Source organism: Carya illinoinensis, chromosome 15, assembly GCF_018687715.1.
Source record: "Carya illinoinensis cultivar Pawnee chromosome 15, C.illinoinensisPawnee_v1, whole genome shotgun sequence".
In the NCBI taxonomy this organism is placed as follows: Eukaryota; Viridiplantae; Streptophyta; class Magnoliopsida; order Fagales; family Juglandaceae; genus Carya; species Carya illinoinensis.
Window position 1 is genome coordinate 44,761,186 of NC_056766.1, and position 24,412 is coordinate 44,785,597.

Below are 24,412 nucleotides of genomic sequence, written 5' to 3' on the forward strand. Positions count from 1 at the left end.
TCGGTAAAGGTTTTGGGACATGAGTTATTTGTTTTGGAGCGTGTGATTATGGGGGATTGAAGAGGTGAAGGCAGTCGATTTGGAGGAGGAGGTTGGTTGTTGCTGTTTGGTGATGTCAGATTAGGTTGTGTAGATGGCGAAGAAGGACTTGGAAGTGGGCTAGGATGTGATGGCCTGGGTAATGTGTTATGGTTAGATGGGAAACAAGAGGCACTTGGGCCCAATATTAGAGGCGAGATGATGGATAGTGAGATATGAGTTGGCTGAGTGTGGCTTTGGGCCAGTTTGAGGGATTTTGAGTAAGGAAAGGATTGTTCATTGAAAACAACATCTCGTGACGTGTACAATTGATTTGAAAGGATATGAAGACATTTGTAGCCTTTGTGGAGTGGACTATACCTGAAATTTCCAACGTACCCCTGTAAAACCACGAAATTGTCTACCAATTTCCTTGAACAAATAAGTTAGATCTCAATTATCAAGATTATGAAACGAATCAAATATTTTAAAATAAATAATCAAACTTGCAAGACACAAAGATTGGTTACAAAGGGAAACCCTTTAAAGAACTCTTTAAAGGTAAAACCCTACGGGGCAGCCAAACCCAGGAAAGTCAATCTTATTATTTGAAGAACAATTACAAGCAATAATCAATTACAAAACCTTTGCAATTCGACTCTCTTACTTGCCTAGACAAACGACCCGTTTGTCTTCTACCGCAGTAGCAGCCAGAACCTCTGACGATCTTCAAATGTTGACTTCCCTTCTGGAACTCCAGAGGCTGAAATCCAATCAATGTTGCTTTACATTCAAAGCACGATCACACTCAAGAAGATATGAAAAATCCCATGAAAATTCTCAAGTGAATTTTCTCTCCTAAATACTCAGAAATCTCCTCTGTAAAATTCGTGGCTTGAAGTCCTTGAAAAGATACAAAACCGAATCCCTTTAAATAGAAAGTCTGGAAAGAGTTCTAGTCGCAGCAGGACTCTGCTGACGGTTAGCAACAGACGCGAAAACGTATTCCGACGGACTGCTAACATTTCGCGATAATATCTTCTGTTATTGACTAAACTCTATTCAAAAGAGTTCTAGTCGTAGTAGGACTCTGCTGACGGTTAGCAACAGACACGAAAACGTGTTCCGACGGACTGCTAACATTTCGCGATAATATCTTTTGTTTTTGACTTAAACTCTGTTCAGCTTTCTTCTTGATAAATACCAAACTTCCAGAACTCGATTTTAACCTCAAAGACTTATCTAAACAACACCTAAGACTTCTAGATAGACTCAATATTGTTTAGATACAAATCAATACTTATTTTACATTCATCCAAATTTAATCAAATAATGATAAGATGAATCTTATCATTCATTCAAATTTAATCAAATAATGATAAGATAAACCTTATCATTTAGTCATCTAATCCTAGCCAATTTTTGCCTTTACAATCTCCCCCTTTGGCGGATTGGTGACAAAACTAACTTGATGAATGTCTTGCATATACCATCTTCCCTTTGGTGGATCAGTCACAAAACCAACTTGATGAATGTAGTGTGTACCTAAGACAAAAACAACCAGCAGACCAAGATCTCGTGAAAAATATCTTAATACAGTTATGATAAGAAATGACATAGAACATTCCTTGAAACTAGTCCCAATAATAATCAAAGGTTAGATGTAATGTAAACCGACAAAAAAAATGTTCTAGTCATCATCAATAACCATGTTCAATACTTAGTTCTCCCCCTCAATATTCTGCTGCTCCCCTTTTTATTTTCAGCAAATTCATTAAACTCCCACTTACTCAAACTCCCCCTAAACTTCATAATATCAAGATATTCCAATTTATTTTTCTCCCCCTTTTTGTCACTAATCTGACAAGACACAAACTAGAATAAATATCACTTATGTGAGACAAGATGACGATACTAAGAAATGATGAACAACTCACATGTGTCTCAATTTTTCATGGATTAAATGCACATGATGTATGAGCATGAATGTATGTTTGAACAATGAGCAAATAATTGAGACAACTTGGTTGAGACAAAAAAACAAACACTTGGTGGGCATTCTATGAAAACCGAGTGACAAAGGCTAAAGACCCACTCAAAAACCGTCTTCAATACATGCATAGAGTAGATATAACAAAAAAAACCATTGAATTTTTTTATAATTTTTTTTTTATAAAAAAAACAACAAAAGGGCAAGTAACATGCTTAAATGCATCTTAGTTCAAACATAGTGTAACTCACAAAACAAATTCAATAAAGTACACCTTTTTATTTGCAACAATCACTATGGATGTTCACTCCTCATAAGATCATCAATGTCAAAGTTCATGTGAGTGTGTGAGTGAGTATACTTATATCATGGCATGTTATGAACTCCTTTTTTTTTTTTTTTTCGTTTTGCTTCCCCCTTTTTTTTTAATGTATCTTTGAGACCTTTGTTCAAAGAAAGATTACTTTTGATAGATGCTCTCAAGAGTTTGTTACTTGACCTTAAAAGTCAAACTTTATGCTAGGGCCTAGATACATGAGCATCTCCTCCAAACACTAGTTTGTACACCCCCTTTGTTCATGTTGGCTGCTCATCTTTTTCCATAATAATTAGAGCAACGATTTTTTCTGTAAGAACTCAAGGTGGTAGATCCGTGTAGGGTGTTTGTCTTTTTCCGCAATGAATTAACACCGACTTTTTCTATATGGATCACTCTTTGTGTTTGGCAAGAAGTGAGCTCTTTATATATGTACAAGGTTCAACTAGTATTAGTCAATTCAAGGCATGAACTCCCCCTTTGATTAGCATCTAAAAAAGAAACATATTAATTATAGGATGCTTACATATAGGTTCCTCACAGTGCATTAAAAATGAACTTTGGCAAGATAATCCATAGGGTTAGTATGCACAAAGTGAATTGCACAAAGTAGAGAGATGCATAGGTTCAGGAATTTATTAAGTGAGAACACAAATGCTCAAACTTTGACATATCAAGCATACACTTTCCTTAAAGAAAAGTTTTGAACCAAACCAGAATTTTTTTTTTATATTATATTTTTCTTATTTAAAACTGAAAAATAGAAACATAAAACAAAACAGAAAAATAAAATGTATGTCCTAGGCTAATGCAATAATATAACGGATGCAAGAACATGCAAGTAATCCTATCCATTAATGTGACATAACATCCTCTTTGACCACCCATTTTGCTTTAAATTTTGGCCTATTCTTTTTATCAACATCACTTTGTATGATCTTTTCTTTATTTTGAAAGCAAAAATCTGCTATTTCACCAATTTTGAGATTTAAAAAATTGATTTGTTGACTCATATCACAAATTTGATTCTCTAGACTATTTCCTTTCCTTTTTGGATTTCTTTCACATCCAATTTTCTTCACTTTATTCAAGTTAAAGCAATTTGGCCTTATATGACCGATAACACCACAATAATGACAAGTAGGAATAAACTTACCTTTGGACTTACCTTGGTCGGGCTTCTTTGTCATTGATCTATCATGTGAGGCTCTTGGAACATGAGTTGTAGACACGGCCTTCTTTGGAGTTTCCTCATCTTGACTTCCTTTAACAAAAATGATATCTTTTAATGAGGTGGCAGCGGATGATGAGTCTTTAAGTTCCATACCTTGGGAAGTCATATACCCCAAACCCGTGCGATCACAACTAGATTTTTGAATACTCAACATCTCTTCTAATTTTTGTGTTGCTGTTTTTTCTTGAACCTTTTCCAACTCTTTTTCTAATGCAATTTTTTGATCCCTTAATCTTGCTATTTCAATATCAGAAATTTTGAATGCCTCAAACAAGTTATTTTTCTCACTCTCCATATTAGTGAATTTCTTGTACAGCTTCTTGTTGAGTTTCTTTAATTTGATCACTTCTTCACACACATCATTGTAAGCTTCTTGTAAACTCAACTCATGATCCTCCACAACTAGAGCAACCTCCGAATCACTATTGCCATCATCACTTTCAGATTTTGTTAGCTCAATATCAGAAAAATCATTAACAACAGTAGAAAAAGTGACAAAAGTATTGTCATAATCAGATGATGAACTTGAAATTTCAGATTCTGAACTATTACTAAGTGTGACATTCAATGCTTTTCCTTTACTTTTCTTGAAATTTGGACATTCAATTCTTATATGACCATAACCAGAACATTCATGACACTTTACTTTATCAGATTTTTCTTTATTCCATTTTTCAAAATAATTTTTCTTTGCAGAAAATTCTCTACCTCTTTTTTTCTTTTCACTATACTTTTTACTAAATATGAATTTTCTGAATTTTCTTACTATAAGATCTATATCCTCATTGTTAAGATTTTCTTCATCAGAAAAATCATCTTGGTTTTCTTCTATAGTTTTTAAGGCAATAGACTTACCTTTTCTTGCTTGAGGAAGCGAAGATTCATATGTTTGTAAAGATCCTACCAATTCTTCTACCCTTATTGCATCAAGATCTTTGCTTTCTTCAATAGCGGTAACTTTGGGTCGAAATCTTTCAGGTAAAGACCTTAGAATCTTCCTCACGATCCTTGAATCCTCCACCTTTTCGCAGAGATTAAACCTGGAATTCACAATATCATTCAGTTTAGCATAAAAATCATTAAAATTTTCGTCTTCCAACATTTTAATCTCTTCAAATTTTGAGGTTAGCATTTGCAATTTTGAATTTTTTACTATTATTGTGCCTTCATGTGTAACCTCTAAAATATCCCAAGCTTCTTTAGCAATCTCACACATGGAGATTCTTTTGAATTCTTCGGAGGATACCGCCATGAAAATAGCGTTAAGTCCTTTGCTATTCAAATTGCAATTGCTAATTTCATCTTTTGTCCAAGCATCTATAGATGTCTCAGGTTTAGTCCATCCTCGTTCAACCAAATGCCATACACGTTCATCTAAAGACTTGAGAAAAGCCCTCATACGAACTTTCCAATAAGCATAGTTTTCCCCATCGAAGTATGGTGGAACGTGTAATGACGTCGACATGATCTACAAGGACACGGATCACACTCGAATGAGTGAACCACGCTCTGATGCCAATTGAAATTCCCAACGTACCCATGTAAAACCACGAAATTGTCTACCAATTTCCTTGAACAAATAAGTTAGATCTCAATTATCAAGATTATGAAACGAATCAAATATTTTAAAATAAATAATCAAACTTGCAAGACACAAAGATTGGTTACGAAGGGAAACCCTTTAAAGAACTCTTTAAAGGTAAAACCCTACGGGGCAGCCAAACCCAGGAAAGTCAATCTTATTATTTGAAGAACAATTACAAGCAATAATCAATTACAAAACCTTTGCAATTCGACTCTCTTACTTGCCTAGACAAACGACCCGTTTGTCTTCTACCGCAGTAGCAGCCAGAACCTCTGACGATCTTCAAATGTTGACTTCCCTTCTGGAACTCCAGAGGCTGAAATCCAATCAATGTTGCTTTACATTCAAAGCACGATCACACTCAAGAAGATATGAAAAATCCCATGAAAATTCTCAAGTGAATTTTCTCTCCTAAATACTCAGAAATCTCCTCTGTAAAATTCGTGGCTTGAAGTCCTTGAAAAGATACAAAACCGAATCCCTTTAAATAGAAAGTCTGGAAAGAGTTCTAGTCACAGCAGGACTCTGCTGACGGTTAGCAACAGACGCGAAAACGTATTCCGACGGACTGCTAACATTTCGCGATAATATCTTCTGTTATTGACTAAACTCTGTTCAAAAGAGTTCTAGTCGTAGTAGGACTCTGCTGACGGTTAGCAACAGACACGAAAACGTGTTCCGACGGACTGCTAACATTTCGCGATAATATCTTTTGTTTTTGACTTAAACTCTGTTCAGCTTTCTTCTTGATAAATACCAAACTTCCAGAACTCGATTTTAACCTCAAAGACTTATCTAAACAACACCTAAGACTTCTAGATAGACTCAATATTGTTTAGATACAAATCAATACTTATTTTACATTCATCCAAATTTAATCAAATAATGATAAGATGAATCTTATCATTCATTCAAATTTAATCAAATAATGATAAGATAAACCTTATCATTTAGTCATCTAATCCTAGCCAATTTTTGCCTTTACAATACCCATGAAATAAACAAAAGAGTGATCTAAAATGAATTTTGTGGTTGCTGTAGGGCCGAAGGTTGGGCCAACATTCGATACCAAACACTTTGGAAAAAGTGTAGTCAGGTTCCTTTTTGAAGAGTAGGAAATTTGGTGATTTGTTTTGAAGTGAAGGTGAAGGAAGAAGGTTGATAAGATATGATGTAGTATGAAAAGCATTCGACCAAAATTTGTAGGGAAGGTATGTCGTGGCCAAAAGTGCTAAACCCATCTCAACAAGATGACGTGTTTTCTCTCAACTACACCATTTTGTTGGTGAGTGTTTGGGCATGAGTGGCGATGAGAGATGCCTTGAGAGTTGAGGACATAGGTGAGGGGTCAAAATTCCCCTCCCCAATCACTTTGGACAAATTTAATTTTTGCATCATGTAATCTTTCAACAGTTTTTTGGAACATTAAGAAAGTAGATGTCGCATCTCCCTTGGAGGCTAAAGGATTAAACCATGTATATCTGTTGTAATCATCAACAAATCAATTATAAAAATGAAAACTATCATGTGATATATAAGGAGAGGGCCCCCAAACATCTACAAATATAAGTTCTAATGGTCTAGAGGACCACGTAACGGAAAGCTTAAAAGCTAGTTGCTGACATTTGGCAAGTGGACAATTAGAACAAAAGAAACTAGGTTGAGTAGGGATAAATGGTAAGCATTTGGTGTGCAAAATGCGTGAGACAAGTTGAAGAGAAGCATGGCTGAGGCGATGATGCCATTGACCGATTGTTGTTCTTTCACCAACAAAAGTAGCTTTGGATGGTTTAGGAATGGCTGGGGGAAAGTGTTAGAGCCCCGTTAAGTGTTGGATCTTGAAGTAGAAGACTCCCCATTAGTTAAAAAAAAAAAAATAGAGAGAGAGAAGATTTAGATTTGTATTTTTTCCATGTTAATTTCTCTGTTTGTTTTTCCAATATACATACATTATGTGAAATTAATGTGGTAATTAATTCCCTAACAAATCCAGAAAAGATTTAAATATATTTATGGCTTGCATAACACTAAATGTTGAAAAGAATGATAAATATCAAACTGTTTTGTATGGCACCATATCTTCCCCAATTTGCGCTCTCTCAAATCCTTAATTTCTCTATATTTTATTCATAAACTTCTCTTTTAACATCATATATAAACATATATATAGGCACAGCTCATAGGAAGTAGCTGTTCCCTAATTCAAACTCGGACAAGTTGGCTGCTGCTTCTAAAGATGCCTTCCACTATAGCATCTTTACGTTATCAATGAGCTTATCTCCAAGTCTATCAAAGGATTCTCCAAAATCTCCTTTTTGATGTTGTACTTCTGAACAATTTGTTTCATCGCTTCTTTACAATCAAGGATCTTCAATAGGTCATTCAAGCACCATCTTAATTCTGCATAATTTTCAAGGAGTACAACAATAGAAATCCTTGATCTTAATTTCAGTAGTTTTGAAAAATGCTGGTGAGATTTCTTTCCCCTTTCATGATTGGTTTCTATGTAAGCGCCAATTTCCCTTTTATCCAAAGCATGGTATTGATGAGAAACAAACTTTTGGCGAACATCTTCACCTCTAAAAGAAGAAGAAGAGTAAAAGGAAGAGAAAGAAGCTCCTTGAAGGGAGTCACCCTCTTTATAAGTGTAAGTACCATTCACTAGAGAGGTTCAATTATAGAGAAGTAGGAGAAAGAAAGAAGAAGAACAACCATTCTTAAGCCCATTCTTAAGCCATGAATCATAGACATTTGTACATATATAAATTGATTTTTTTAAAACAATTAAGTGAACTCAATTTCAACATATCGCTTGTGTTGTTTAATGGTTCATAAAGTCCTAACTAAGAACATAAGATATGGTTTCATTTGTGCTCTAAATTCTAACCTCAAATTCAGCTTCTTTAGCCAACTGAGAAGTAGAATTCACCTGAAAAGCTTTGACAAAAGATTTATATTTTCAAACTATTAACATATATACTTCACGCATCATCATTAATTAATTTAGAGTGAATGGAAAAATTGTATCCAATGAAAAAATTAAGTGGAAATGAAGTCTGTGCATTAACTTACAATTTTGTCTCATCATGAGTTGTGCATTTGGTTGATAGGATTATTAATAGTACTACAAATTAATTAATTATGGATTCTTTGAATAAGAAATCCTCAATACCATGAATAAGATGTCTATGGTTGCAAATGCTTATGTTAAAAACAATCTTAGTCAAACTGAGACAATTGAATTATTAACTACTGGATTTTCTAGTATGCTTTGATTATATATATATATATATATATATATATATAATATAAAAGAACCAATGAACAAACTAATTAAAGGGTTTTAATTAAGTTCCATATAATTTTCTCAACTATAGGAAAAATTGCAGTGGAGTTTTAATCAGAAGAAAATAGAAGAAATATCTGTAATACTTGCAGGTATTTGGTCCAGAAGAAATAAAGCAGTTTTTGAAAATAAATTTGATAGTCCATGCATGGTTATTCATAAGGCTTTATTAAACCTGAAAGTCTTTCAAGAAGCTGAGGAGGAAAAAGGAGAGCAACAGATTGAACCTGGCATGAGAGCTTTGATGGAACTGAGAGCTTCACAAAAATTAACTTTGATGCAGCAATGAATAAGGCAAAGTAGAAAATAGGTATAGGGGAGGTAGCAAGAAATCATGAAGGGGAGATCATGTTCTCTTTGTGTGCAGCTAATAACTTTCATGGAAGTGTTGAGTTAGCTGAAGCAAGTGCTATGTGTAAGGCAATGGAAACATGTAGAAATCTGCAGTTAGAGAGAGTAATGTTTTCACGGGATGCACAAAAAATTATCGATGAAGTAAAAAAGGAGGCTGCAAGTGGATGGATGGGGCAACACCGCACACAATTACCATGTCATGAACACCACCAAGCACACATACAAGTCCATCGTCCGATCATTTGTGAAACCCTTTTACAATTGGCAGCGGAAAATCCTTGTACATGCCATTAATGTCATGAAACCAATCAGATATTTGATAAAAATATATATATGTCATGAAACCAATCCAATATAAAAAAATAATTAAAAAAAAAAACCAAACTGGGGAATTTTATCAATGCAAATACACTGATGGTGCCTACTAAGCCTTCTCTGAATTGGCTTGGCTTTCTTGGGACACAGATCGAGTCATCGAGAGGCAGGTATTTCTTCTTCTTTTAAACTTCCCACAGATCAAACTCCTTTTGCTTCTGTGAAATCACCATCAACACCTGCGCAATCCACATTTGAATTGCCCAAGTTTTGAGAGCGCCTCTTGTGTTGTGGATATTCGTTGAATTCCAAGTTGCTCTCTTCATCATCTCGGTGTCCTTACAAAGTTGGATACCATTCAATGAATCTACTGAGCACTCCCCAACTGTTAAACTCTCATTCTCTTCATGCTTATAGATTATGTGAACTCTGCAACTTGTAAACATCGCTGCAACTTCTTCATTGCTATCAAATATAAACCTCAGATTGTCTCCTGTTAGGTACCGTAGCCACTGCTCGATACATTCTAGAAATGAGTAATTTAGATATACATGATCCCAGTCTCCTAATAATTCAAAATTTTCTTCTACAAGCATGTTACCGTTTATAGAAACACAAATACCGGAGGGAGAGTCATCCGGGTTGGATCCAATAATAGCACAGAAAACAATTCCTATGATTTCATCCAAATACAAGGGCCCACTAATATCCAATTCACACGAATCTCTATTTGAAGGCTTCATAGTATGGCTAAACCAATCTGGAATCTTATTCCCTGGAAATCTAATACCACATGAATGGTCCTGAATATGTTCCTGTCAAACATATATTGCATATTTTTATAAGCACAAGGCAATCCGCAAACAAAAACACCTACACAAAACACAGAGAGAAATTGAGACATACCTTAATAAATGAAGGATTTGGCACCTGACTCCCTATATTTGCATCCAATTTATGGCAACCAAACAAATCAATCCATCTTAGCTCTCGCAAGCCACATGTTGTATAGAATTGAAATTTTGCTGATACTTTTGGGAATCTTTCCAAGGAGAAACAATCACGAGCATATAGCACATGTATATTTGGTGGAAGATGTAGAATTTCTTTAAGTTTCTCGCAATGCCACAGTTTGAGAATCCTCAATTCAACAAAGCTTTCAATAACTGGAAGGAAGGCTGACAATAACAATTCCAGATAGATCTAACTCTTGCAAAGTGGATGTGCAACAAAATGAGAACTCGTCAAGATACCATAAAGCGACGACAAGAGTTGTGGTAGTAATTCATCACTTGATTCGGGTTCAAGCCTCTTAATCATTCTGGATGTTGTTAGGTGTAGATTTTTAAGCCCAGTGAAGTACCCAAAGGATAAATTTATTTCTTCTTTTGCAAGATTTGTATAATTATTGAAAGAAAGACTCTTTAGATGCTGCAAGTGATCAGAAACGCTGATTGGGAGACGCATCAGGTCCTTGCAGCCTTCTATATAAAAATGTTCAATCCCAGTGAAGCATCCATTAATACAATCACTGACACAAAGCAACTTTAGATTTTGCAACTGATAAATGCTACTAGGTAGACACATAAGTTTTGTGCATTGTCCCAATGGATGAAGGCAATTCTTTTATTGCAGTGCCCCATAATAAGATGAAAATAAATATTCCATTTTTCACTTGATTTCTTGAAAGTTTTGAAGTTTTGAGCACCTATGAAGTGTAAGGACTTGTAGAGATCTCAACTTGAGATGCCTTGGAAAACTTAGGTTGGAGCAGTGATAAAGACGCAAACGAACAAGCTTATCCAGGAATCCAACAGAATCATGAACTTCGACTAAGTTTTCACAACCCCTAATATCCAATTCTTGTAAATTTGAGCAACTTGAAAGATTCGAGATTTTGGTTAAGAACTTGCACTCATAAAATTTCATTATCGTCAAGTTTTGTTGAAAAACAACAAATATATATTAACCCTGAGGAAGTTCACATGATAACATGGGTTTAAAGAAAGGAAATATTGAAAGTAATAATTGTACCTTAAATTGGCCGCTAATGTCCTTGATGCGGCCTTTATGCAGTTGAAAATCAGTGAGCTTCTCTCCAAGGAAATTGGATGGCAAAGATTGTAAAGAACAGTTTGACCAATCAAGTACTCTTAATTCTATAATTAAGTGATCCTCCAGAAAAGCGTGCACCATGGCTTATAAAAAATTTGAGTCTTTTCATCTTTGCAAACGATTTGGGACTCAAGCATATCATGTCATGATCATTGCCCTCAGGCAGAACCACTTTTATCCCCTCAACATTGTTTGTTCCCTAATGAGACAATTCATAAGAGTGCTAGTAAAAGTATTTAATCACCTTCAAAATGTGTCATTATTAACTATTCATTCATATAAGACAAGGCAATATACTCAAGATTAAAAAAAAAAAAAAAAAAAAAAAACTCATTCTTGTCTTTGAAAAGGGATGATTATATATCTTTAAAGCACATTTAAGTATGATGATTTAATGATTGCCCTAGTTAGTTAAATACATTACTTTTATTTGGAAATATAAAAAAAATGATCACATTATCTTTCTATACATATATGGTATTTTATTTAATATGCAGTTCTTTTCCACTTGTTATGAAAAGAAATTCAATACTTTTCATGTGAGTAAAAAGTGTTCAATTAAAAGAGATTTAAATTTAAGAACTTACTGCATTTTCCTCCAGTACATGGCAGCATCTTCATAAAGCCATAATCTACTACGTGTGTCTCGTTTATTGCGTGATTCCTTTTAGATAATTTCTCTGCCCATGTCTTGTAGCAAGTCATGCATCCACAATGTATTGTGAATAGTAATTGTAATGAGACACTTATTTTTAAGCCTTTTGATACCATTTTCCGGAGAGAAACCACAGCTATCTAATATTTTAACAACATAATCCAAGTGTTGTCCTTTGAAAAAAAAGCAATATCGAGGAAAATCTCCTTCTCATTATCATCTAATCCATCGTAACTTATACTGAGTACTTCTTGAATATTTTTGTTAGGAATTCGTTTATACTTATCCAATGTACTTCTCCAATGATTTATATTCTGACCCCTTAAATCTGAGCCTAGCACTTTTTAAACTAGTGGAAGGCCCTCAGCATATTGCATTCCTTGCTTAGAGAGTTCCACATAATCTTCAATAGGTTTGTCTTCTTCAAAAGCATGCCAACTAAAGAGCTCAAGAGCTTCATTATGATCCAACCTCTTTACTTCATATTTGAATCACCTATAGAGATATTTAATAAATGTTGATCTCTTGTTGTTATGATGATTCTACTTCCTGGACCAAACCAATCACGAGCTCCAGCTAATGTTTCTAGTTAGACCAAGTCATCCACATCATCAAGAATTAGGAGAACCCTTTTAGAGCAAAGTCTATGCCTAATTACATTGATGCCTTTGTCAATATCATGATATTCCAAACTCATTCCCAAAATCTCATAAAGAAGTGTCTTTTGTAGCTGGATCAGACCTCCTGCTTTTGAAGTTTCTCTAATGTTTTTCACGAAACAATTTCCTTCAAATTAATAAGAAATCTTGTTATAGACCTCTTTTAAAATAGTTGTCTTACCAATTCCACCAGTTCCAAATATCCCTACCATGCATATAATATCATTCCTTCCCATATTTAAATGTTGATAAATGTCTCGTACACAAGCCTCTATTCCAACTCAATACGTAGCAACATTAAGAGGTGTACGATCTACCATTTTTGAGTCCACCCATTTAATGATATCTTGAATAAACTCTGATTCATCCCTATCAATATAAAAGACAAAAGAAATTTAAAAGAGTTAAGACTCTTCACTGTAATACACACATAAAGATGATTTAGTAACAATATCATTTTTTCTTTTTCTCTTCATATATTAAAAAACTACAGTAGTAGATTACCATGCAGTTAAAGTTCCATTCTCGAATTTGTCCCTCCCTTAATTTTGAGAAGATTTTGATTTTGATTTTTTCACATTCTTCTGTTATGTTTCTCCCATAAACTTCATGTGAAATTAATATGGTAGTACGATATTAAATCCCTTAGTAAGAAAAGATTTCTAATTTAAGTATGGTATATATGCATAAAACTCAATGCTGAAAAACTGAAAAATATCAAATAGTTTTGCATGGCACCATATAATGATCTTCATCAATTTGCAAACTCTCAGATTCGGGATTTGTCTAAATTTTCCCCCATAAACTTCTCTTGAACATCATATATAAACATATATTATATATATATATATATATATATTTAAAAGCATAGTTCATTAAAAATACCTGTCCCCAAATTCGAATTCGGACAAATTGGATACTTTTTCTAAAGCTACCTTCCACTTTGTAAGCTTTACTTTATCAGCCTTGAACTTATATTCAACTCTACTAAATGCTTCTCCAAAACTCTCTTTTTGATGTCGTACATGCGACGGATCTACATCGTAAAACAGGGGTAAAACAAATTGTTTCACCATTTCCTTACACTCAAGGATTTTCAATAGCTCATCTAAACACCATCTAGAATCTGAATAGTTTTTAGAGAATACAACGATATAAATCATTGATCCTTCAATTGCTTTGAAAAGTTTTGGCAAAATTTCATCTCCTCTTTCAATATTGTTGTCTATGCAAATGTTGATTCCCCTTTGATGCAAAGCATGATATAGATGAGAAATAAGGTTTTGGCGAACATCCTCACCTCTAAAACTCAAGAATACATCGTGAGACCACCTAGGAATGGAAGAAGAAGAGAATGAGAGAGAGGAAGAAGCTCCTAATTGAAAGGTCATGGAAGAAGTGCTCATCCTGATCGATCTGATGAGTATGCAAGATTAGTATCACCAAGAGGTCCAATTATAGAGTACTTATTGCAAATAAATAATAATAGAGAAGTGGGTTAAACTTGTCGACAACTTCTTGGCAACAACCTGCATGCTGGCCAGCAGGTCAACGAAAAAAAAAAAACAAAGAAAATAATTTCCTAAAGGCTAGGCCGGATTTCTTTAATTACCTAAATCATACTTTTTTTTTAAAAATTTTTTACGAGGACAGAACCCCTATTTTATTCAATAAATGATAAATCCTCACTTTAAGAGGAAAACCATGATAACAGGATCCATATTAGGACCACACAAGAAGTATCCATAGACACGATTATTACTAAGAGCACTCCTAATGAATGTTGTATGATGTATTTTTCTTTAAAATATAAAGAAATGTTGTCAAAATTGCCTTCCATCATATCTTCTATTTTAAAGAGATTTTACAGTATGCTATAGGAAAGCCACTACATTTGGAAGAACCTGTTCACACTTGTAAACGTTTTTTGATTCATTTCTCACATATCCAGAAGAACCTGGAGGCGACGTAGTCATGGATTGCCATTGTCTAGGCAAGTGTTGGAATGGAGATATTTTTAATAATTTGGATATCAATTATTTGGTTGGTGGTGATATTTTAATATATATTGTTATTATATAATTTTTATAATTTTTGAATTAATTTATATTTTGATTTAACTTATAAATTTATATTAATTTAAAATAGTACATAATTATATGACATTTTATATATAAAGATATTACAGATATCAAAAGATATGAAAATATCATTGATAGATAGATAAAATATTTGAAATGAATAAAAAAGATTAAAAAGTAAAATATTTTAATAATATGAAGAAAAAATAAATAAGCTGATATATGGTATATTGTAAAAGTCAATATGTAAAATTAAAAAAAAAAAAGTGTGTTTTTGTGATATATTTTAAAGAATAAGATAGAGAATTCATTGAGAGTATTCTAATGGATGTGTAAATAGTGGAGGTTGAGTTTATCCATTCAGATGAGTCCTCGGAGTTTCCTCGGTAATTGCATAAGATTATTCCATATTTGGTTTTTCCCTTGATCACCAAATTTTGCCAAGTAATCGGCGAGGCGCTTCCTTCTCGGAAGATATGCTGAATCAAGTTACCACCTTCTCTGAAAATTTTCAAGAGTTCATCCCAATAGTCTTCAAGTACCACACTCCGCATTTAGCACCGCAAATCCACTTAACCACTAGTAGTGAGTTGGTTTTAACCTACACCCCATTAATCCTCTGTTCTTGACAGATCTTTAGTCCATATAGGATAGCCCTTAATTCAGCCGTGTTATTACTACCAACACCAAAGTCTACGGAGAAAGCAAAAATTAAATTACCGTTGGCATCTCGAAGGAGACTCGCGCTTGAAGCACCTGGACTACTGCTTCCGTCTGTATTGAGCTTATATCTCCCCTGCTGAGGCTTTATCCACCTGACCACTTGTGCACGTTTTAACTTCACTGGTATTACATCAATCAATGTTCAGACCCTTCAGCATTTCTTTATCCCCACGTACATCTTCCGAAACCTTGAGGAGTCCTTCATCAACCTGGCCATCCAAAGTCTAACCGCCTGCCACACTTCTTCTATTGAATCCGTATTTTCTCCCATCCGTGCCCTGCATCTCCTCAGCCATAGTAGCCATGTAAAGATGGAGGGAAGTACAATCCAGCTTACTCCCATTTGAGATGACCGAGAGGTAAAAGATGAGTTCTAGCAGGAGAGAGAGCCTAAATAAGGGAATAAGAATGTAAGTGAATTGAGAGAGAGAGAGAGAGAGAGAGAGAGAGAGAGAGAGAGAGAGAGAGAGAGAGAGAGAGAGAGAGAGAGCAACACGTTTTGTTTTTGGATGTATAGTGGAAGATGACATTATGATCACCAAAACAATTATAACACAACCTGCTCAAGGCAAATTAAAGACATGACCTACATCCCATATTTGTCAACTGAAGGGTTGACATAAGATAACCATACGAATGTAATAATATAACTATACGTGTCCCTTTAACAACATGAAACTTTGAGTTCTAAGAAAAGAAAGAACTTTTGTGCTGAAAGTTTGACATATCTATGCAGAAACTTTAAAGTCAAACCATTGTAGGCTCATATCAGTTGTAAGCGTTTAGCACACATCACCACCATTATTGTTCTAATCATATTTCAAATGTTAAGTTTGAGCCCAACCATCCTGGAACTCTTTTATTGAAATGAATCTGTAGTTCAAGCAACCAATTGGCATCAATGGTCTCTTGACAAAATGGCCCTTCCTTCCCTTATAAGGTCAGAGGGTAAGGTCACATAGGTTTATTTACCTATTGAAAAAAAAAAAGGAGAAATTCTAGAATCAAGTGACACATGTCATAAAACCTGTTACTCTCGGTATCAGTTTGTACATAATACAAAGAGAATTTCAAATATAAGGATGAGAAGTTAGGAAAAGAAAACCTAGGAATAAGAAACGAATACTGCCCTATATATAGTGGAATGCAGAACATGTTCATTTATCTGAGCACCTATAGTTTCGATAAAGATTTGTACAGTTCAGCTCTGTACTACTTGAAGCTTAGGCTAAATTAAACCTTCATTCCAATTACCCGGAGAAGTACATGTTTGAAATGCCATCAAACTTACCACTAAGTCATGCAATGATACTTTCACCTTTGAAAGCATGATTTCACAGTTATATGCCCGCCGGTGGTCAATCTGCAGAAGTGATAGCATTACATGAACTCTAGATATTGATCTGCTCTTCATAAAAACTGTAATTTGGCCAAACAAGATAAATGTGATAAGAAAGTGACGCTAATAAGAACAAAAATACATTACATCTCTATACTGCAAAGCCTCCCCCATCACAGAGGCAACTGCTAGCACCAAGTCACTGACCAAACCTCTCAACCAAACCGACTTAACATAGTCCTTTTCGATGGATTGTTCATACCCTTGAGGTGGTGAATCAGAAAGGAAGGTTGCGCTTGTAGGGTGATAGGCCACGAAGGTCAGCCAGAGCTCCTCGGCCGAATCCCAAATACTTGGGATAAAAGTAGAACGTAAATTGCCATTGCATGCAGCATGCAGATGGACATGATAAAACAACAAAGGAGTTAATGGCACGTGAAGAATGAATGGGGTGCAATGGTGTGGACTGGGTCAGTAGACTGGGTCACTTGCAGTTGCACATTTTACGTCGTTTATGTATTTTTGTTAGTTTGTTTATTTTACATGTTAGTTTGTTTATTTTACGTAAGTCGCATGACCTACTTTTACGTGTGTTTCAGTTCCGTAGCTTTAGCTACCCGTTTGCTTGTATTTCAGATTTTTGTACCAGGCCTTACATATTTAAAGTAGCCGCAGTTATCAATGAAGGGTACGAAAAAAATCATTGTTATTCAAACATTGCGGTACTTTCTCACCCGAAGAGAATTTGTTATTTACTTTTGTAATTTCTGAGTTGGGACCTATCATTGGCCTCAGAGCCAGGTTAATATGGGAACCAATAAAGAGAGAATTGAACATCTGGAGGCTAGGCTCGGTGAAGTTCAAGAGGGGCTACATTGGATGGAGCTAGGCATGGCGGATTGACTGCGGCATGTTGAAGAGACTCTTAACCGTCTCTCTGATGTGCTCCTTGCAGACCAAGAACCTCCACACCAGGGTATTCAATACTGTGAAGGTCACAATGGGGGATGGCTTGTGGTATCCTCCAAAACGGCAAAGTTAGAATTTCCACGATTTTTAGGAGATGATCCGATGGAGTGGTTCAACCGTGTGAACCAGTTTTTCGAGTTCCAAAACACTCCCGACACCCAAAAGGTTTCTTTAGCATCTTACCATTTGGAAGGAGAAGCCAACCAGTGGCGGCAATGGATTTGCAGGACTTTTCAAGAGGAAGGTCGAGTTCTTTCATGGAGTGATTTTGAAGAGGAACTATGGGCACGCTTTGGACCTTTGGATTGTGAAGACTTTGACGAAGCTTTGTCCCGAATTCGCAGACGGTTTCCCTGCATGATTACCAATGAGAATTCGAGCAATTAGGCAACCGGGTCAGAGGCTGGACACAGAAGGCACTTGCGGGAACCTTCATGGGTGGTTTGAAGACAGAAATTTCGGATGGAATCCGTATGTTTAAACCACAGACTTTGAAAGATGCTATACATTTAGCAAGGATGAGAGATGACCAACTAATGCGACAAAGGCAGTTCTTACGATCTACACCACCAGTACGAGTTCCCCCAGCTCTCCCACCAGCAAATCGGATAGCACTAGTAGCACATGTCGATCCAGTTCGGCGGCTGAGTTGGGAGGAAATGCAGCGACGTCGTCTTCAAGGATTATGTTTCAATTGTAATGAGCGTTTTACCGCAGGTCACAAATGCCAGGGGTCTCGGTTGCTCATGTTGGAGGGATACGAGGACGGTAACGATGTTATCTATGACGACGTAAATGAAGGATGAAATGCAAGAGTACACCAGGAGGAGAATCTCGAACCTGAGATTACGTTGCATCCATTAACAGGTTGGTCAGCTCCCAGGACCATGCGGATAGCTGCTAGGATCGGTTCCCATAACATCATCGTGTTAATAGACAGCGGCTCAACTCACAATTTCATTAGTAAGCGAATGGCCAACGGGTTATGACTACCAGTGGTGCCAACCGAGACATTCACCCTGAAAATAGCTAATGGCGATAAACTGAAGTGCCAAGGGCGTTTTGAAGAGGTACGGGTAGACTTACAAGGCACTATTTTCTCCTTAACTCTCTATTCCCTTCCTCTTACAGGGCTGAATCTAGTCCTGGGAATCCAATGGCTTGAAATGCTAGGTTCCATGGTTTGCAACTGGAAGCAGTTAACTATGGAATTTCTTTGGGAGAACCAGATCAGGCGGTTGCAAGGGGCCGATGGTGAAGCTATTCAGACCGCATCACTGAAGGAGCTGTCCAAAGAGGCACGCCAGAACCATACTATTTTTGCCGTATGCCTACAAGTCAGTACGCGAGAGTCACGCGAAGAAATACATCCTGACATGCAGGAATTAATACAAGAGTTCTCGGAATTATTTAACGAGCCTTCAAGTTTGCCGCCCATTAGAGAAGTCGACAACTGCATTTCGCTCAAAGAAGGAACCGAACCCATTAACGTTCGACCATACCGATATGCATATTATCAAAAAGAGGAGATTGAAAAACAAGTCCAAGATATGTTAAACTCAGGCCTCATTCGATCCAGTACAAGCCCCTTCTCATCACTGGTTTTATTAGTGAAAAAGAAAGATGGGAACTGGCATTTTTGCACCACTACCGTGCACTTAACGCGGCCACCGTGAAAGACCGCTTTCCCATTCCCACAGTAGAGGATATGTTGGACAAAGTCCATGGGGCATCGTATTTCACCAAATTAGATCTACGGGCCGGGTACCATCAGGTATGGGTGAATCCTCCGGATATTCATAAAACCGCTTTTCACACTCATAACGGACATTACGAATATTTGGTTATGCCTTTCGGCCTATGTAATGCCCCTTCAACATTTCAAGCTATCATGAACTCTATATTCCGCCCTCATCTTAGAAAATTCATACTAGTTTTCTTTGATGATATATTAGTTTATAGTCCTACTTGGGACAAGCATTTGTTACATGTTAAACAGGCTCTGGCGATATTGAAGCAGCAACAGTTCTTTGTCAAGGCTAGCAAATGCGCTTTTGGACAACAAGAGTTGGAATATTGACTCACTCAAAAATGAGTAGCACTAAAGCTATCCCAAGTGCAGGAGGATGTCGTGTAATAATTAGGAATAAATTCCTAGATCGTCTCCTCAGGAAAAGTTACTTAAAAATCAAACTCGTTGAAAAAGGTGAAACGAAGAGAAAATAAAATGATGGTATGTGCAATGAATGGAAAAGAGTACTAGTCATGGACTAGATTCATGTTTTTAGATTTTGATTGTCGGATTGGAATGTAAAGGACTAATAGATTAAACTTAGAAATTAATAAAACTAAATTAAGAATTAAACTAAATTAGGAAGTAATTGATAAAACATGCACTGAAAGTTGAAAAGCCCCAAATTCAATGTTCTAGGGTTCATCATTATATTCAATTAAAAAATTCTCAAATTAAACCACCGTAATTGTAATCACTACTAAAATGAAAGCTTAACGAAACGATAAAAATAAATAACATGAATTAAATGAATAACAAATAAAGTACTCAAACGTCTAAATCAAAATTCTCTAAAATAATTCAGAAACTCAAAACTGAAATGAAATAGCAAGTAGGGAATTGAAAAGATCAAGCCAGTTGAATGGAGATGAAGATTCGAAGTGGTGGAGGAGGCTGAGCTGCAGTGGCAATTGGACCCATCAAGGAGTTCTTCAATCTACTGCAGTGTGAGTGAATGATCCAGTGGAAATTGTGTAGCTGCGTGAATGATTGATTGAATGAATCCTCCTCTTCGAATCTGAACGAAAATCAAAAGGAAAAATGAATTCTAAGTGTTTCTCTACCCAAAACCGAGTTTTCCAGCCCAAGGGTCCTCCTAAGATGTAAAGAAAACATATATATACTCTGACGGCGGAATAAACCATGATCTGTAAAAATGCAATATTCACTCGAGCGGAGTGTCGAGTGAACATCGAGCGTTTGACTCTGCCTAAATTCGCTCGAGCGGCCTGTCGAGCGAACATCGAGCGTTCGACTCTGCCTGAATTCGCTCGAGCAGCCAAATGCCTCCGCTCGAGCGATCTCTTTTCCCGCATCTCGCTCGAGCCCACTGTTAAGCGGAAGTCGAGCGTTTGAAGCTGCCTGACTTCGCTCGAGCGGCCACATAATCCATATTAATTGGCAGTTGACAAAATTAGAGTAGAAATTCATGCTTTTAATCAATTAAAATCACAACTTTGATTTATTCATTTTTCCATATAAAACCAATGATAAAGTAATGAAAGAATTAATATATATTGGTTCCAAAAGCATTAAAAATGCAATAATTCAACTCAATCACACCCCCCAACTAGCATTTTGCTAATCCTTGAGCAAAATAGTGAAAATTAATTGAGATGAATATTGCATAAAGATCGAAATTCAAACAAAAGCAATCAAACACAATTCTGAATTCTCACAAAAGTGACACGTTACTACTCAACCCCCAAGGGTTATACCCACCAAGACTATCTCAACAATCTTTCACATAGAATTAAGGCAAATGTCTCAGAACTCAAATGTGTGTGTGGAGCTAGATCGGTTGTGTGTTCCTCATTACTAGCCATGATTTGTCATAGGATTTTTCAACCTTAAGATTAATCATTGCTGATTCTAACTACCTCAAAGCCCAAGGGTCTAGCAGTTTTCACGCCAGCTCTGTTTTTAAAGGTTGGACACTCAACCCCCAAAGTCTTGGGTAACTATTTCTAGCCCTTTTTACTTAGGAAAGTTCACTAAGTTGCCTTTATTCCTTTTCTCTCTCTTTTTTTTTTTCTTTTTTTCTTTTCATTCTAATCTTTTCAAATCCTTTTCCCTTTTTTTTTTTCTTTGTTTTCTTTTTTTCTTTTTTTTTTCTTTTTGGCATGGCTCGGTAGTCCTGTAGTTTACTTCTCCAGTGTTAAATCAATGAATGGTAAATAAGGAACACTACAAGCGTAAGCATGTGCAAAATGTCCTTCAAAATTTGCCTTTCGTTCTACAAAAATTTTATCAAGTTTCATCTCAATAAGCATAACATCCCGGTGTTTCAAGCCACATATCAACAAAATATGATGCATCAAAAATCATGCTCTATGTTTAAGCTTGAAAATAAATCCTCACAAATGATCCCGCTCAACTACTCCACCAAGATGCTCAAATTTCATAAATCTTATTTATTTATTTATTTATTTATTGAAACTATGCACACATGCTACCCCCCAACTAGTGAGAGACATAGTTCTCAATGAGTCGAATGAAAGAAAAGAAAGTACACAGAACTAAGCAAGCAAAACAAACAATCAACATGAAATATAAAATCAAAGCAAACGAACAAATAAAAACAAAGCAAGTAAAGAAAACTTTAAAGAAGGAGAAGCAAATCAAAACACTTCCCTGGGGTCTTGCACAAGCAAGATCTCTTCATGTGGATCAAGACATTCAGAAATGACTTTAGACGTTGTCCGTTGACAGTGAAGCTATTACCATTCTTCGGATTGACAATGTCTACCGCACCATGAGGATGAACGGTCTTTATAATGTATTGCCCACTCCATCGGGATTTCAACTTTCCAGGAAAAATGTGCAAGCGAGAGTTGTAAAGAAGAACTTCCTGGCCAAGTGTGAAATGCTTTGGATGAATTTTCTGATCATGCAGAATTTTCATACGTTCCTTTGCAATCTGAGTGTTGTCATAAGCATTCCGACGAGCTTCATCCAATTCATTGATCTGCAACTTTCTCAACCCTGAAGTTTCATCAAGTGACATGTTAACATGTTTTATGGCCCAAAGAGCTCGATGCTGAATATGAACAGGTAAATGACAAGCTTTACCATAAACTAATCGATAAGGAGACATCCTTAGATTTGTTTTAAAAGCTGTCCTATAAGCCCACAAAGCATCAAGAAGTTTAACCGACCAATCTTTCCTATTAGACTTGATGGTTTTCTCTAAAATAATTTTTATCTCTCTGTTTACCAATTCAGCTTGCCCATTTGTTTGAGGGTGATAAGGGGTAGAAACTCTGTGTGTAATACCATATTTCTTCACAAGTGTAGAAAATGGTTTGTTGCAAAAATGAGAACCCCCATCACTTATAATAACTTTTGGCATGCCAAAACGAGCAAACAAAGATTGTAAAAATTTCAGGACAACATGATGGTCATTTTTTTTGCAAGCAATGGCCTCCACCAATTTTGAAACATAATCCACAGCTAAAAGAATATATGTGTTTCCAAAAGAAACCGGAAAATGTCCCATGAAGTCTATTCCCCAACAATCAAAAATTTCTAAAGTCAGAATAGGGGAAAGAGGCATCATGTCTCTTTTGCTAATGGATCCCAATTTTTGACAAGGCTCACAAGTCTTGCAAAAATTATAAGCATTTTTAAACATGGAAGGCCAGTAAAAACCGCTTTGCAAAATTTTTGAAACTATTTTCTTTGCTGAAAAATGACCACCACATGCACCCATATGACAAAATCTCAAAACCGAAGAAAACTCATCATCAGGAATGCATCTTCGAATCAATTGGTCCGAACAATATTTAAAAAGATATGGATCATCAAAATAAAAGTGTCGTACCTCAAAGAGAAACCGACGCTTATCTTGGGTGGACCATTCAGAAGGCATTCTCTCAGTCACCAGATAATTGACTATGTCAGCATACCAGGGAGCTCTATCAACCACAAACAGCTGCTCATCCGGGAAACTATCATCAAGAGGAAGGCTGACATTTGAAGAAGGACATGATAACAATCTAGAGAGGTGGTCAGCTACCACGTTTTCAACTCCTTTCTTGTCCTTAATGTTGATGTTGAACTCTTGAAGTAATAGAATCCAGCGAATCAAGCGTGGCTTTGCATCTTTCTTAGCCAACAAATACTTAAGAGCAGAGTGGTCAGTGAAAATAGTAACAGGAGAACCAAGAATATAAGTCCAAAATTTATCAAGTGCAAAGACCACTACAAGCAATTATTTTTCAGTAGTGGTATAATTTTTCTGGGCATCATTCAAGGTTCTACTAGCATAATAAATCACAAATGGCCTATTATCCACCCGCTGCCCCAAAACAGCTCCTAAGGCATAGTCACTAGCATCTGTCATAATCTCAAAGGGAAGGTCCCACTGCGGAGGTTGCACAATAGGTGCAGTGGTAAGCGACTTTTTCAGGGTATCAAAAGCTTTTTGGCACTCATCAGTCCAAACAAATTCAATATCATTTTGTAAAAGAGTGCACGTAGGTTTTGCAATAGAACTAAACCCTTGAATAAACTGCCTATAAAAGCCAGCATGACCACGAAAAGAACGAATATCCCTAACTGTCCTAGGAATAGGAAGTTTAGATATTAATTCAATCTTTATCTTGTCAACCTTTATACCCTCAGAAGAAACAATATGCCCCAATACAATGCCCTGAGTGACCATAAATTGGCATTTCTCCCAATTAAGTAAAAAATTTTTTTCCTCACATCTCTGGAGAATAAGTGCCAAATTATGCAAACAACTCTCAAAAGATTTTCCAAAAATAGAGAAATCATCCATGAATATTTCACAAATGTCATCAATCATATCAGAAAAAATACTCATCATGCATCTCTGAAAAGTAGCTGGAGCATTACACAAACCAAAAGGCATTCTAGTAAAAGCAAAAGTGCCAAAAGGACAGGTGAAAGTGGTTTT

The 24,412-nt window shown here is 36.0% G+C and overlaps 1 protein-coding gene and 1 pseudogene across 1 annotated transcript; both read right to left on the bottom strand.

Moving 5' to 3' along the window:
- Positions 1 to 12,068: 12,068 nt before the first annotated feature.
- LOC122297008 lies at positions 12,069 to 12,799 on the bottom strand (annotated as a pseudogene).
- A 69-nt stretch (positions 12,800 to 12,868) lies between these two features.
- Positions 12,869 to 15,687, bottom strand: LOC122297009 (TMV resistance protein N-like). Its single transcript, XM_043106796.1, has 4 exons — positions 15,621 to 15,687; positions 15,389 to 15,511; positions 13,473 to 13,713; positions 12,869 to 12,956 (listed from the first exon to the last, which is right to left on the bottom strand). The coding sequence occupies exons 1-4, from the start codon at positions 15,685 to 15,687 to the stop codon at positions 12,869 to 12,871; spliced, it is 519 nt and encodes a 172-aa protein (XP_042962730.1).
- Positions 15,688 to 24,412: the final 8,725 nt, after the last annotated feature.